Here is a 17,359-nt window from a genome sequence, read left to right as displayed (position 1 = left end):
TCCCCTTCCAATAATTATAAGAAGAAAAGCAAGATTAAAAGATTATTGAGTGTCACTCATTTTCTAATCAAGCTTATGCTCAGTCTTGTGGTATAAATCCGGTACACTTATTCCCACACAGTTCAGACTTTGCGCCCTCAAAAAGAAATCACTTCCTGCACAAGCTGTAAGATCCTTTGTTCAGCTTGAAGCAAGATTATTGAAAAGAAAGTTTTGTTCCATGAATCATCAAACAAAGTAATTTAACAATTATGGGAAGTGTTTGTATTTTAAGATCTATTCAATTTTTTTCTTGCGTTTTAGCATAACATATACCATCATGGAATCACCTAATAAAGATTTTTGAGCTAACCTCAATCTACTTCTACACAGATTAAGTAAAAAGACTGGCTGTTAAAACAGAATCCTTAGACGAGCACAAAATAATAATTACACATCTGCATTTAAACAAAATGAGGTTATTGATGTACAGTGCAGGAAATCATTGTTCTAGAACCAAACATGATTTTACATATTTATTAGTGATATGCTAAATATATGCTTAGTGATATGCTTTTTGCAACATGGCCCAATAGTTTATGTATCTTCTGTAACATAGAAACAAGTGCATGTCACGAAATAGCCTACAGTTGAGTACACTTAAAATTCATACTCTCATGCACACACACACACACACACACCTCATCAATGTACAAAAGCTTGGTGGGAGTCATGACTAATGTATTCTGCTTAATTAATGAGTGGTGCTCATGAAGCCCTGCAGCGACCAGGAGAAATGATTTTGCCTTCATCGTCCCATGGATTTCTTCCACATGCTGAACTATAAAGTAGAGGTAGGAAGTGAAGCGGAGTTTACGAGAGGAGCCAGCAAAAACAGATTTAATTTGTGATGTAACATGGTTAAATATTTAGTAGATTAATGTTGAGAGCTGATAAAGAGGGCAGCAACGTAAAACACTGAAATACTCGTATATGTTGTTTGAAGTTACTTCTGTACAGGCTCAATTAATGAGTAAAAAAATACACAAACACAAGCCAGATATTATGATCAAGAAAGAAATTAGTACACATTGTATCTTGTAAAAGTATTTATACTTTTGACTTATTTTGTCATATAACTCCCATAAATTTCAGTGCTCTGATGGAAATTATATTTCAGACCAACATCATTTCACAAGCATGATTGACAGCACTGAGACCCTCCTTCTGGCTCTGATTGGTTGTTTCTGACAGATCTGTGCATTTCTCCAGAAAACGTTGGGAGAAAGCAGAGGACCTTGATTTTTCCCACAGATTATCTGCCTCCTACTAGACTGCTAGACTGTAGTGACAGCTTTAACAAATACGTAAAAAAACAAACAAGAACAACAACAACAAAAAAAAAAACAGTCAGTTTTTGGGAAAAGTTTCTATTTGTTTTTTACAAAAATTGCTTTTGTTAAAAAGTGACTTAGACCGTTATTTTAGGAAGGTGACAATGGAAAAGAATGACATGGCTCACTATACCCAGACTCCTCATACCTACCATTAAGTTGAATAACGATTCCTGATTGAGGAAAAAAAAACAAAACAAAACAAAAAAAAACTTAAGTATAATGGCTAAGAATGTAGCTTTTTCAAATAAAAACAATATTTTAAGTATATTTTCATATTTTGTTTGTATTGTCCTGAAAGGTACAACTAAGATGATTTTGTGTATTCTAAAGTATAGCCTAATATTACCCAGTCTGAGTGAAAAAAGTTCAAATCATTTAAATGCATTTATACACACATTTGATAAAAAATTAACTATGTTCTAGCACAGTTCATCACTCACCTAAAAACCATGCTGTGATAGCTGTCTATCATACCTGCAGGAGAACTAAAAAATTAATTACCACTGTCATAGAATTATTAATGGGATATTTTAACCATTAGTGGTTGGGAAGCTCTAACAGACTATTCAAGTGAGTGTTTTTCCCCAATAACATAGTAAATCTGAACAATAGATGATTATGTCAGTGAGAAATGATTACATTGCCTTTGGTTACCTTAGCGATTCTTTGCGAGATAACAACCGCCTCATATGAGTGCGCTGCCTGTCTCTGTCAGATTTTTTTTTTCCTAATTAGTGATGATTATGTAGTGATGTAGAGTCAAGTCTGGACATGTTGAGGTGACCCCTGAAGCGCTGAGCTAATGATGCATAATAACGGATCATCATCATCAGGACCACGGACAGCGCCCAGTGAGGCTTCTGCATCATGGATGCCTTGAAGAACATGAAATATTAGAAGGATTGGGAGGTTTACTGATTTTATTTTCCAATTAGAAAAAATGTTCAGAATGAAAATGTAATAATGGAGCTGCATGTCTTAGAAGGTCAGACAAGTCACTGTTCCCTAAAGCACAAGTAGATTGGTGAGATTTTAATCTCTTATGAATCATCAATACTAATGATAACCCTCTCTATTTTACATATGTGAAGCTAAAATATTATTGAGTTACTAAAAGATATGCAAACATTGAACACAGAATATTGTTTTGGTTTTTTTTCATTTAATTTCACTTACAAAAATACTTAACTTTGTTTTTCACATAATTGTGATCTGATGTGTGAACAAGTTGCTATTCTAATATGAAGGTTAAAATTGTAAAGGATACAATTGATAAAGTTTGAAATTCACTGCAATTTATGTTAAATGTTGGCAAAAGCCTACCTGTGTGAGGCTTTGAGAGCACAGAGTATGCTTGTTATAGCAGACTAAAAAAAATATTGCTTTGTCTTACAAAACACCTTTGGTTGGCAGTTGTGGGTATTTGCAAAATACATTTTACCACACTATCCTATGACACTGGTACAAACTGAATCTAAATAAAATTTAAAAAAAAGAACAACTGAATTTGTAAAAGTGGCAAAGCAATTTAACGATTGTTTTTCAAGTGTCACTAATACTGTCACAGATCCCTATTATGAGACACAGCAGGGAGTCTGGTTTGACTTCTGAGGAACATCGTCTTCTAAAACATCACAGTCGGTGTGTCTGATGCATTACTAGTGTAATGCAAACTGTTTCCAACAAACTACACAAAATGTCTATTTAGCTCTTTCATGCAGCTGGTCACCTTTGTATAAAATAGTCTGTTTTATTTTCACTTTATATATTAATCATCAAGAAAATAAATTCAACTTCACTTATACATTAATAAAAAACGCTTTTTCCTATGGTATTACTTTCCAAAAGGCAAATTTGAACCGAGCACAGCTCTACCTGGTAGTGAATGAAACATGTAAACATAAAAATTAAAGACAAGCCTTAGCTACACTATGCAGAAAGTCACTATATCATTTACCCTTAAAGTTAAAAGCTTGCTCTGTTACTTAAATATAGCCAAAATAACAGCACAGCTATTCTGTCATTAAAGGATATGAGTGTAGGTTACTCTAAGCAGACACTGAGTTTTACTAATGAGGAACACCAATGTTTTAGTCCTTACTCTAAAGTGTAAATTTTTATTCAAACTTTTAAACTCATCTTGATTTCTTACAATTAAAACCTGAAGGTCAGTGAAAGCAGGTGCTGCAAGTGTTCAGTTTGTATCAGCAAAGATACAAAGATTTGTATCAGGAAGATTGAACAGATGAAGGTAGGTTGACTAAGGCCAGGCTGCAAGGTCTGCATGTTGACATAATAAACATGCTAGGTGATGCATGCCACCATGTTTTATAGTATTAATATAAAAAAGTTTATATTAGGACCAAATTTTAGTTCACTATCTGTAGTCATTGAATGAGAACTAAAACTGAAACTAGTTTCCAATGAGGGAACACCAGAGGAGTTACCAGTATGCAACAGTCAACATGATTCAGGTTTGGTCAGCTTTGCGTAAGAAACATTTGTCAATATAATGAAACATTTAAAGAATGAAACCATTCTGACTTGTGGGTCATGACAGAAAGCTTAAGAAACTACAGTCTGGAGAGGATTTTAAAAAGAAACGTATTCAAAAGAAATCTACCCTTGACTTCTTAACAACAACTCTGTTCAAGCTTAACTTCGTATAATTAATCATTTTTGACCCACAATTCCCAGTCGTGTGGGTCGTTTCACCCACACAACTGGGTGGTTTTTGTGGGTCGTTTGTGACGTGTGGGCGTCAAACATGTGCTGCATTAATAAAAAAAAATTTTTTAAAAAGAAACACAGCGAGGAATCCTGAGGGCATCCAAAGAGGCTGGACAGGCTAGACAAGGTTTTTTGAGGTTTATCAACTCAAAAAACCTTCTTGGTATCTTAATATTTTATTTTAATTATATAAAATAATGTTGACCTTGAACTGGATCAAAAGACCAGCTTATTATAAATTCTGTAATTTCTCATCCAGGGATTATGATGATAATGTAAATATTAGTATATGCTTAAGTTTATGCCATGCTATAGATCAAATTATTAGAGCAATTATTACAGTTAACAGTTCATTTTTTAAACGTACATTTTTTTTGTTAAATTTTTGTGTGCATCAGGGGATATTCGGGTTAAACCAATACATTACGATTCCTCTTTCCTATGTGTAATAAATTCTTTAAACGTGTCCTCATCTCTCAAGCTTCCAACATTGCCTCATTCAATAATGTCAAGCAGAACACTTCAGTAACGTGAAATTTAATGACCTGTGACAAGCTCATAAAAAAGAACAGAGCACGGCAGAAATTACAAGGTTTAATCCCCGTCTGCCACCCTAACCTCCTCTCCTTTTTTTGTCCTACATGAAGTCATTGTGTTCACTACTCCCAGCCTTGCTGCTCACCTCAACATGGGGTGAACCAGCTGAGATATGTCCTGTGCCACAGGGCAAAATATATTGAATGCTTGTCATAGCATTCAGCTCAAAGGACATAGGTTCCTATTAAATTAGTTGGGGGACATTTCTAAATTCCCAGCTGTAATATACCTGGGGCTTAAGAGAATGCTTTCTCTTGACCCACCGGTCAATTAATACCGCTTTTTCTATGTACCACTGCATGAAGCATATATCTCAATTTTTAAAAGTCAAAGACATTGGAAACACACAAAATAGCATGTACTGAATACGATAAATGGATTTAAATTACGTAAATTGGTCCACTTACACTCCTTTTGAGTTAAATTTACATTTTTATTTTATTTTATGATTTTTACAACCTTGCCAAAAATGTCCAAATATTAACATAATAAATGATGTATGCAAATCTGCATGTATCTCACTTGAGCACTGAGAAACTTCTTCAAAAACTAAGCTTCTGACTTTATTCAGATAGATATTGCAATTGTTGCTCTAGTTTTGACAAGCAGTTTGGATTTCAGATTTCAAAAAAGTTCAATAAATCACATCTTCAGTTTACTAATCTTTTCCTAAAATCTTTTTTCTTTTTTTTTTCAGAAAACTGTTGCTTTCTAGTTACCTGTTTGTGTCTGTCTCTTTAATGCTTCATAAATGTACACAGCAATACAAGAGATTTAACACATTTCCATGTGTTCAAAAATGATGACAAAAGGTAAATTCAGTCTGAAACTTGAAATACGATGTCCTTGTATATAGCAATTTGGGAATAGCAATGGTGATAGCATTTTTCTTAGATTTCATCAACAAACATCCTAAACATGACACCAAAAGAAATTGAGAAAACAAATTGAGAACAAGTTTCTTTTTTCTTTTTAAGTCATGTAAGGGAAGAAAAAAAACAAAACAATTAAAGCTGTTTCACAGGATAAAATGTTGATGACAATATAGAAAATATTGAGCAACTTTAGCAATCCTTTTTTTTTTTGCAATGCAGAAAATCCTATAATAATGCTGCTGCATGAATGTGCAGGAAATGTTTAAAATTTCACAAAAGCAACTTTAAACATGTTTTTATTTGTCTTGTTAAGCACATATTTATCAAAACTTAACAGCTCCACTTGGTATATTAACTCAAGAAAATGAAAATGTGGACGAGAGAAAAAAAATAAAAAATTGAACCACCACTGAATGTGTTGGAACTGACAGGAAGCACTAATGGCCTCGCACTTAAAGCAAGTGGCTCCCATTGTGAGACTAATATATTCACTTTACATTGTGAGTAGATCTTTTGGTTTGCCTCAGTTCATATCCTCCCTATAGACCTGTGTCAAACAACCTTATAGAAAAGCATTTAAAATCCAAGGAGATATACAGTTCAAGGCAATAAAAATGCAAAAGCATCAGATTATATTAAGGGAAGCATGTTGCTTTAATGTGCTCTGTCAGTAAACATGCAGCCCTTTAATAGCCACAGAGTTCTATTCTTATTCCTCAAGACTCAATCTGTATTCAGCCAAGGGAACTAGTGAGGAGACGACGGTTACAGAGAAGCAGACTTAAGTGAGGACAAACATCACTCTAGATGGTTGCACAGTTTTCTGATGAACAGGAAGAAACATTCCCTACATCAAACCTTTAAGGGGAGGCTAAATATAAACACCCACATCTCAGAGGCAATTACAAATAGATGAAAGAGAAGACCAAGACAAACTTATCTGAATTCTTTCCCTCCCCTCCCAAAACTGCGTTTGATGGGATTATTAAATTGGCTGCTGTCAAGTCTGTTTAACGGCATGGTCTCTATTTTTTTAGCAGCTAATGTATATGGAGAGGGCTGCCAGACATTTCACACTAAATTCCCACAATAATTAGATAAATATTTGAAAAAGAATTTTGTTACATTTTTTCAAAACATCTACTGTATTTTGGATGATATGGTGCAGTCATTTCTAGTTATTATAAGTGATGCATGAAACTATTTGCAGCTTCTTTAGGACATTTTGCTAACAGAATCTGATAAGTATCATGAAAAAGGTTAAAAAAGAAAACAAACAAATAAATCACTGAATTTATGCATTGCCTGTTCAGATTCATGGAAGAAGGGCGAGGTGAGGCAGTGATAAGCTGTGTATTTATTTAAACTGTGCATAAATAAACGAGCAAATAAAAAAATAAATAAATGAGCTTTGCATCAGCAGGTGTTATGTTGTTTACACTGACATTTGCAGGCAGGCAGTTGGTGCATGCCTGTTACTGTCTTTCTTTATATAGATATACATGTTTCACTGCAAATGTACTACAGATGTTGACATTCTACAGTCTTTCTACTATATTTAATAAATCTTTGTGGCCTATTTAGGCTTTCTGGCCTGTCATAAATGCACAGTGAAAAGGCACAGAGTAACGCAGAAGGCACAGTGCTTTTCTTCTACGTGTTTAAAGATTAAAAACATACAGTTCAAATGGTTCCAACCAAGGACAAATCCCCTATGTGGTGATCATTTCCATTCAAGTAGACCTACTTTTAAAATGGACGGAATTGATAATAACACAATTAAGTGTTTCAAAGGTCAAATTTCAAAATAAATCTTCTATTTTGGGTTTATGTGTTTCTTTTTCCAACACCAGAGGAGTCAGTGCCTCACTAGCCATGAAAACTGCAAGAGCCACAAGTCCTACAGCAGCAAAACAAGTCCAAATCATCAACCCTCCTCCATCATGCTCGACAGTTGGTGTGAGATGTTTGCTCTGATAAACTGTTCCACATCAGGCCAAGCCTCTCTTCACTGCCTTAGCAACCTTCCCAGATAATTTGCAAAGACCTCAAGCTCCTTTACCTCCTCCCAGTGCCCCTACTGTCATCTGCAGAAATCCACAGCTTGGTCAGAAACACCCAATCAGAGACAGGAGGAAGGTCAGCTCTAACAAATACGTAGACATTTTATTATTTAAAACTTACATACTTCCAATTTAAGGTTAGAACGTAAGAAAAAAATGTTACAATCTGATCAGTTTCAGATCAATTTAATTAAGTCCTAATTGGTAAAATGTTGGCTCTTAAAGACATTGTACTCTTTTTACTATGAATTTCCCTGAATTAAATTTTATTGTATAGTGCTGATTTCCAGAATAACCTGAAGCAATTCAATTATTTTACAATGAAAACATTTAACCTCGTTTGATAATAGCAAACTAAATTTAATGCATATTAATTTAAATTCAAAGCATTGTTGAAGCATAAAATTAGCATTTTATTTCATGAAATATTATTTTTTTCCCAGATTTGTTCATGTATAACTGTTACCTCTATAACCAGATTTGATATCTGGTAATATTCAAACTGTGCATGACACTCATTTCAGTTTGCTGTGACAATTTAAACATAGACAGAGAATGATTGAAAGCATTGGAATAAATGACCATGAACTGCATCATTCTGCTTAAATGTCTCTGCTGGTGTTTTTTTTTTATTTGTGTAGTCAACTATTTATCACAAATGCCTCTAGAGAGTGGGATATGAGGAATCCTAAAATAACATATTTATAAACATAAATGTCTTCAGTCTGAATATCTAAAAAGGAAACAGAAAGCTGTTGTCTCCTGGGTTATGTACCTAATTATTAATGCTGTCAATCTATGCTGCTTGAATGCTTGGATAAAGTATTTTTTTTAATACAGCAGCAACGAGACATGATGGTGATTATTATGAAAACTCCTACAGAGAGTAAAACATTAACAGATGTATCATAATAGAGTTTAAATAGGCTCTCCTGTTGTTTTGGTCTTATTTGAGAATAAAATCTGTCAGTTTCTGAAAGCATCTACAACTAATTATAGAAACTGACGGTCACCTGGCTCTACTTACCTTTTTAAATCTTATTGCTGCTCGCCAATATTTTGCTGAAATGAGCAGAAAGTGGTCATGCTTTTTCCCTTCTTCTGCTTTAAAACAGACTTCTTGAAGACAGTTTCTGTTTGATAACTTAATGACTTTATCTTTACCTAAATCTATGTAAAAATAATAAAGTACTGAATGGATTAATATTGTATTTGGGGGCAAAAATGCAAAAAATATATTTATTATTTATGCTGGTAACCTTACAAACTGTACGTTGCACTATAACACTTTAAATTTAACTTGTCTTATTTGTATTCATATCTGCATCATGCTGTAAACCACAGGGTTTCATTCTTATTCATCATGCAGTGAATATGACTGTATGGAATCAGAAGCTCGGTTTTATGCTCTGAGCAACATAAGTGTTGCACCAGGCCTTAGGAAAATACGAAGGAAAAATACATCACAGTCCTAACAAGATTGCTTGACTGACAGGTAATCATATTTAATTTAGAATGGCAAAACTGCTGAAGTGATGGAAAAATAATGTGAATCTTGCACAGATAATCACCCACACAACAGGTAAAGAAATTCATATGCCTCGTATGTGTGGGCTGCAGAAAAGCCATTCCAGGAGAACTGGAGGCCATACTTAAGATTTAAAAGCCTGAGATATGGAGCTTCACTTTTCCGCCACCTCTTTTCTTTTGTACCCTAGAGCAACTTGGTCACTTCGACAGAAGGGGAATGAAGTGGAAACACAATTACTACAACCTCTGATTCTCTACAGAGCTTTGTCTGCTTAAAGGAGAGGGAGACACGCGAAAGACAAATCAGATTAAAAGTGCTGAAAGACTAAGAAGATGCATGCTGTAAAAAATAGTGCAGTAGCTTTGAACCCTCTGGGAAAAGAATGGTGTAAGCAAAGTTTTGGGGTGAATGAACTTAACTGATGCATTGGTGTCTGTGAAGAAACAAACACGGTGCATTTACAGGCCTGCAGCAAAGAGGCAGGAACAAACACACAACGGCCATCTGCAACATAAAAACACTTTTTACTGCAGTATCTGTTTTATCTCAGCTGAAAGTCATTTAGATGTACTCTTACAGCTTTCAAAAAATATCTATATTTTTAAAGAGCTGCTTAAAGTTGCGGTATGTAACTTTTAGAAAAAAAAAAACACAAAATAAATAAATAATACATATTTGCTGTACTGTGTCGTGACAGTAAAGTATGAGACAGATAAACTGTGATAAACAAATCGAGCTGCTCTGCCTTCTTCCGTTGCTGACTAGAAACAATCAGAGCCAGGAGGAGGTTCTTGGCGCTGTCAATCATTTCCATGAATGTGCTGCTCACCCCTTGCTTTCTGCTCAGCAGAGCCTGTGGTGAATGCCAATGCATGGCCACCAATAGCAGTGGATAAACAGTTTAGCAGCACTAAAACGCTCCTTCAGGCTCTGATTGGTTGTTTTTGGTGAGGCGCTGTGTAACTTTAAGATAGTCATAGTCTTAGCAAATACAGAATAACCTAAAAGTTATACTGCAGCTTTAAAGCAATGCAGACATTTTTCCTAAGCCCTGCTTTATATGTTTATCAACTTCAATATTTCAAAAGAAAATATTGAACATTGCATTTCACTTTATGACCCTCCAATGTAAATATTTTAAAAGCAGTAATATTTTACTGCTTTTCATGTGAACATCTTAGATTTCAACACCCTACATATTGGGTGTAAATAAATAACACTTTGGTCTAAAACATCTCTGCATCTGTCTTCTTTAATCCAGTGCCAATGTTTCCATCACAAAACCCTAAGCACAATTAACAAAACAATAGGAATTAGGGCAAAAAAAGCTAATTACAGCAGCTGATGGGCAATTCTGTTTCCACTGTGAAATATTAAGAAGCAAATATGAAGATCGGAACCCCCAAGGGAAACACATGAGAAGAAGCAGAACGGGAGGAAGGGAGGCCAGCAGGAGGATTTATCTCTCCTCACAGATGCAAAGAGTCTTCCCAGGTCTCCCAGTCAGCAGCTGGGACAGTTTACAAGCCGCAGAATGGATTGGTTGCCGATAGATCCATGTCCCTGTGTAGCTGCCAACTCTGAGCTAATTAAAGAACACTTCTCTAGAGAAACACAGAGTGCCAACCCAGTACATTTTATTTACTCTTGAGAAAGTGTGCTCCTGTACATCCCTTTTGGGGGAAAAATGTTGCCAGTAATCCCAGAAAGGTAGCTGCTTTGCTTTTTTTTAGTATATATATATATAAGCTTAAAATCCACAGATGTAAATTTGGCAGAAAACTGGCAATTCTGTTAGACTGGCTGAAATTATCTAAAGAATTTGTATAGAGTGCTGAAACTGCAAAATAGAATAGAAAAACTCCTAACATTTACGCTATGCAAAAGCTACACTTAACAGCTTCATCTGGGTCTTATAGATAATATGCCAAAACAACACTGGTATTTAAAATTTAAGTCAGACTAACCCTAACCCTAAGAAGAAAAGTAAAAATTTCCAGGACCTAAGCTGTCAAATATCTAAAATTTGACAAATTAGTCAGTTAAGACGATACAAATAACAAAAAACACAACAGTGATCAAAAACTTTATAAATCTTCTCTCAGGAGCCCCTAAAGCTTCTGTACTTGACCCCATTCTAATCTGTATGTCCCTGACTAAGTAGTCAAATGCGCAAACTTATGTTTACAGTTGCAGAAATCACAGTTTGCATTCAGCAATATAGTCATGGTTTAATAGTTACCAAATCACTTTGCGTATATTTGGCAATAAAACAAAAAAGTTGGATACACTCAAATCATGGCCTCTGATTGACAACAAATTCAAACATGTGTAGAACATAGCAGCATGCATCAGACTTACCAGTGCAGGAGTATTCATCCACTCTGGTAAAACCCGGTAGACAGTCACAGCGATAACTTCCAGGCAGGTTCACACACATCGTATTGGACTGGCAGTAATGCATCTGTGTTGCACACTCATCAATATCTAGAAAAAACAAAAACAAAGTAGAAGTAGTGGGTTATTAACTGACCAGACGGCTTTATATTTTGGTAACAGACTGCAACAGGTGGATGAACTTTACTGAACTGCTTTGTCAGTGTTGGTTTAATCATATTACAGCAGAGCCTCAGGGCACTGCATTTTTTGAATTGTTTTTTATTGAACAACATACACAAGTCCCAAATATTGACCCTTTAATTGATTTTTCTAAAGGGCAAAATAAAGATCATCCTCTCACAGGCCAATGTGTGTAATTATACAAACATGTACATATATTCTGCTGTTGTCACAAGTAAGATAATAGAAAGGAGCTAAAAATATGGAAATGACAGATGAAAGACAGTGATAAATGTTAAAATACACCAAAGGAAAGGTGTACAGTAAAGAAAGAACTAATGAGATGAGGACATTATATCTGAGCCAGAGAAATGCAAGGAGAGCATCATCTCCTTTGACACCCATAATGTGCAGGTAATATCGTGATAAATTACACCTTCACTCCATACACAATTCCTCCCTTCCTAATGTAGCTTGAAAGACATTGTCTGAGCATTAAAACACGTGGCTCAGGAATGCATTAGCTGAGCTGGATGGCTGCTGATGAAATGGGACGCGAAACACACAAGGGAGGTTTTATGCAAACGGGGTCTGGATTTCTATGTGTGTGTGAATGTAGTAGCACAGTTTAGAGCATTTATGTGCGCAGCAGAAGACCAAATTCCTGAGGCTAACTGGCCTTTCTACCACTTAAGGGACTCTGCATGCCACACTTGAGGGAAGGAGAGTGAAGAGAGCCATTTCCATATCCGCTCCTTGGATAAATACATTTTAACTTTGAGGTGTTCAGCTCAGGCTTCCCCTTTACAACAGGATGAATTTAGATCAACTATGTAATTGACTTATATGCAACACCCAAAGGTTTTTTCCTTGGTAAATTTCATCCCTAGAAAGTGTACAGTGAGAGTGGTAAATTGCAGAGTTAAGAAGAGACAGAGCATGTCTGCAGGTGTACAAAGCTTTGATGCCCTTCAGAATAAAAGGTCACTGCATCAAAAGCATGAAACTTATGAGAGTGCTTTGACGCCACACAACAGTACCTGACTCCAATTTCCATCTTGTTCAGGAGCACTACTCTACCCTAAAAGCCACTCATTTGATTACCCTTTATTGGTGAAAGGTGCCAAAACGTTGTTCAAGGGGATTGGCAGCTGCCCCGCGACACCGACTCACAGCCTCAATAATTCAAAGTCAAGAGCTCACCACTTTTGTCAGCTTTCATTATAAGTGAGAAAAGCATTGAGTGTCAGGCAGGAGGAATGATGATGCTTTTTGATCTGTGTTGTTCCAAGACTCTATGCCCATGTGTGTGACTGCATGTGTGTTTGTGTTTTTGCCCTCAGCATCTTCCTCTGGGGGCATTGTTGCAGGTGAGGTCTGCTGACAGAACTGGAACTGTCATTTTGCACAGGGGGGAATTCATTTTTCTGGATTTGCCAGTGTCTCTCTGGCTGCCTTCTTCCCTCCTCACCACCCTCCAACCCAGACCTCCTCTTCCTCGCCTCACACCCCCCTCTGAGCACACTCTCTTCATCTCTCGGCTGCTTTATTCATGCTCTGATGTAGGTCAGGACTGGGTAGGGGGAACAGCTAAAAATAAGGCGGGATAGGACTCGGTGCATGTGTATTTATGAGTAAGTGAGGGTGTGCACATGTTTCCATCAGCTCAACCCTCTCTGTGCGATATTGTCTGGCAAAACAGAAAAACAGAAAAAAAAAAACCACATTGTGAATGTCAAGTGTTTGGTTGCTGTAAGCCAGTAAAGGAGAAGAATCTTCATATTCCTTCATGTAAGAATCTCTTCTATGTGCAGGGCTCTCTTTTTCATGTAGATGTCAAAAGGAACATTATTCTATGCAGAATGATTGCATCTAATTTTTTGTGGACGCTACTTTATTTTTAGTTTAATGATGCCCAATTTAGTGAAGGTGTGGCAGAAGGTATACATTTCATGTAGAGCTTTTTCTACATCTCCAACAGATTTTTCATGTATTTTGTTTTCTTCACCAAATGTAAAACAAAAAAATTTAATTTTGTGAAGGTGCAATTGAGAGTATAAATTTCCGACAGAGCTATTTCCACTGAAGTAAATTTTTTTTAAAAAGGGAAGGCAGTGAATTTCAATCACATTCCAGGCAATTTTATTTTTCATATTTTGTTATTCTTCACTAAACCTAAGACTATGAAATTGGAAAAGACAGATTAGTGGAGACAAACCACTAATCCAGTTTGTCCAGAAATGCAGAACAATTTCAGCACTTCTGGGCATCACTTAGACGTTTTATGCTCAAAGAAACATTGATTTTTGATGAGATTTTGACTCGGTAGAATATTGCCAGAACTTTTAAGCCATCTTATCCTAAAGAAAGATTTTGGAATTGATGACGGTTGACCTTGCTAGTATTCTGTTGTATGCTGCAAGTACCGGTAAAAACTTATAAAGTCCGTATAAACTGAAAACCATGGATCATCATTAGGGCTGTTGTAAGACGAACGTAAGTCCATGAAGAACATGGGGACGAAAGTAAGAACGGGGCGGGAGGGGAAGCAATACGGGATATTCACGACACTTTCGTTCGTCACACTCAGAAACTCATCTACCAGCCATGTACAGCCAATATGAGTTCCGCCACCCGTTTGTTGAGACTGGGATGATATAAAATTTATTGTGCGGTTCGTCCATAAAGCCACATTTACACTGTAAGCATCAACTACTCAGCCCACCGTGTTCAGTCTATCTGCTCACCTGTTGATCCGCTCACCTGTTTGAACACTCCCGCAGCGCTCTTCCCGCCATTCGCTTTCAACCAGCAGCTCCCGGAGGAGAAAGGCTGCCGTACTCCAGGCATCGCGCCAGTCATTTTAAGGATGTCTATTGTCCCCCGAAAACGATGAAAATCCGGGCATTATCATCAATCAATAAAATCCACAAGGCCGAACTTGAAAATTGGACGTTATGCTGCTAACACTTAGCTTTCGTCAACAACTCAGAGGCGGAAGTCAGAGCTCCGCGCAACAAAAATAATGTTCCGGCCGGAACACGTTGCGCTAAATAATAAAACCTAAATCAACGAAGCTTCGAGGCAGGTAAAGTTTACTCGAGGAATTTTAATAATCGAGGCACTCGAATCATTCAAGGAATCGTTTCAGCCCTAATCATCATACACATTAGAGAAGAAGAGGGTTCATATGCTTTCATATACAGTCCTTTACAAAAGAATGTATGACCTTTAAAGACATGGACCTTACCAGAGGGGCCGCTTTTCATTGGCTGATGCTCATTCTACGTGGTCACGTGGGTGGCAGTCTCACAAACACGAGCTTTTCGTTAGCTAAGTACAGCATAATAGCAGTTCCGATACAACTTCTACACCTTGAAGCCTGTCTGCTACACAGTCTAACGTTAGCTAAACAGATCAATATGCAACGTGTACTGTATCTGACACACACTAAAGATTTTATTTTAGCAGAAAAGGCTTTGGACTAAATTGTTACTCGTGTTAGCCACTCTAGCACGAAGTACAGCTGGTCAATCAACCATCGCTATGTTCAGGGAAGCGCTGATTAATAATCCATAAATAAATATCAAGCCTGGAAACTTGATATCGTAACGGACTGGATGTTATGTTTTTAACGTAATCTTTGCTCGTCTTGCGGGGTGCAGGCGGTTGATACGGTAACAAGTGTGCTTAAACTACAAAGAGAGACAGACTAAAAAGGTACGAATGGTTTTGAGTTGATCACTTGTTCGGGTTATTTTACCTTTGTTTACATTTGCTGTGGCTTATTACAGCCGCTGTAGTTTCTAAACGTTGGACCAATTACCCTGTTTGTGATTATACGTCATTCATAACAAACATCAAAAAGAACAAATAGATTTCATAAAATTTTAACAAACAAATGGCTTCTTTACCTTAACAGAGCTCTTTGGTTCCTCTTATCAGTCTGTAGCTTCTCATATTGAGGTCATCAAACCAAATTTCAGATCTACCATAACTGACCGACTGACACCTGCTAGCCTCAGGTTGAAACCAGTAACCTCCTCCCAGATGATGACATGAACTTGTTATTTCCTCTGTCCATTGTAGTAGCTGATATATTGTGAAAATCAGGTAGAAATTATGCACTAATGGAGTCATGTTTACATAGAAACAATGCGCTACGAGGCTTTGCTTGTGAGACTTGCGGTCACGTGGGTCGGTTGTGGGCGGAGCTTGGTAAGGTCCATTGTTGCATTACAAAGACAATGCATTTAATCCAAATTTTAGGTTTTAAGCAGACACAAGGGAGAGGATTTGTAACTTCACATAGCTTGATTTATTCACTTCTTATTATTTTTTATTTAAAAAAACAAAACAAATTGAGCTACAACCTTGCAACAAATCCTCAGATTTGGGTTTTTTCTCATGCTGGATGGTGAACCTCTGGTCCTGTCTCAAATCTTTTGTGGCCTCCAACAGTTTATTTTGCAGGATTGTCTTGTATTAACCTGCCATCTATTTTTCCATCAGTTCTGACCAGCTTCCCTCTCCCCGCTGAGGAAAAGCATTGTCACCACATGATACCAACATGTTTCACCATGGGGATGATGTGTTCAAGGTCGTGAGCAATGTTAGATAGCTTAGAAGGTCGGCCACAAAGTTTAACTAGATCCCCTTCTACCACTGTTTGCTGTGTCTCCAGTATGGTAAGTGGTAAACTTTAAACAAAACTTCCTTTGGCACCACTATCGTTTCTCCTGAGAGCAGATTCTCTATTCTGAACTATTGATCTCTGCATCTCCCCATGAATTACAATGGCCCTCTTTGCTGCTCGTTTGATAAATACTTTCTCTATTTATATGTGTGACCACATCATAATTGATGGATTGATTAATTCTCTGAGATGCTCAAACCTTTGGGTACACGGTTGCCAAATCTAATTGACAGTATCCAGCCCAAACACAATGTAATCCCTGCCCAACTCAAAAACAACAACCAAAAATAAACCAGCCCAAATCATAACCTCTACTGAAAATTATGATAAAAAACATGGTTAAAATAATTAAATATATAAATGCATACAAGCATATATAATGTGTATATGTACCATTTCATAGTGACACTAGATTAGCCCATGACTACTAATTATTGATTGTGTCATGTTTGGCAGATTTATGTCAAAGTATATGAACTATAAAACAAACGTAAGCACATACGATTTCGTTAAAATGTATGAAATTTTTACTTTTCTGTCACAAAATGAGAATTATTTTCATCAAAACTTTCTGAAAACCAGCCAAATGTTGTGAAAAGCACCCTAAATTGCCCAAAGCAATATTTTTCCACATCAACCTGCTTAAAAGAAGTCATATTGGGTACAAATCAAATCTGTCTACTTTTACCTTTCAGCAACTTTTCACCTCTGACTTGAGTGGTGTGCTATTTGGTCTTTTAATAATTCACTGATTTCTGAAGGAAATTATTGCACTGTATTTCATTTAGGGGTATTCTAGTATGTGACTCAGTGCAATACATCGTCTTAGTCCTATTACATTTGCAATGTCAAAAAAGTCTTTTTTGCATGTATTTGTATTGAGATTTTAACTGAATTTAGATTTTTTTTAAAGTGATGGGTTTTGATTGTGT

General features: G+C 36.5%; 1 protein-coding gene across 6 annotated transcripts in view; it reads right to left on the bottom strand.

Annotated features, from left to right (window-relative positions):
- The window catches only part of LOC122844826 (protein kinase C-binding protein NELL1-like), a 225,922-nt gene that overhangs the window by 52,329 nt on the left and 156,234 nt on the right, over nt 1–17,359 (bottom strand). For all 6 annotated transcript variants that reach the window (XM_044140629.1, XM_044140638.1, XM_044140607.1 and 3 more), the window contains one exon: nt 11,534–11,659. In XM_044140629.1, coding sequence (XP_043996564.1) covers nt 11,534–11,659 — 126 coding nt within the window. The remainder of the gene's footprint in view (nt 1–11,533; nt 11,660–17,359) is intronic.

This window comes from Gambusia affinis, linkage group LG02, assembly GCF_019740435.1.
Source record: "Gambusia affinis linkage group LG02, SWU_Gaff_1.0, whole genome shotgun sequence".
NCBI classification, from domain to species: Eukaryota; Metazoa; Chordata; class Actinopteri; order Cyprinodontiformes; family Poeciliidae; genus Gambusia; species Gambusia affinis.
The sequence above is the reverse complement of the archived record's forward strand: the minus strand, read 5'-3'. Positions and strand labels throughout refer to the sequence as shown.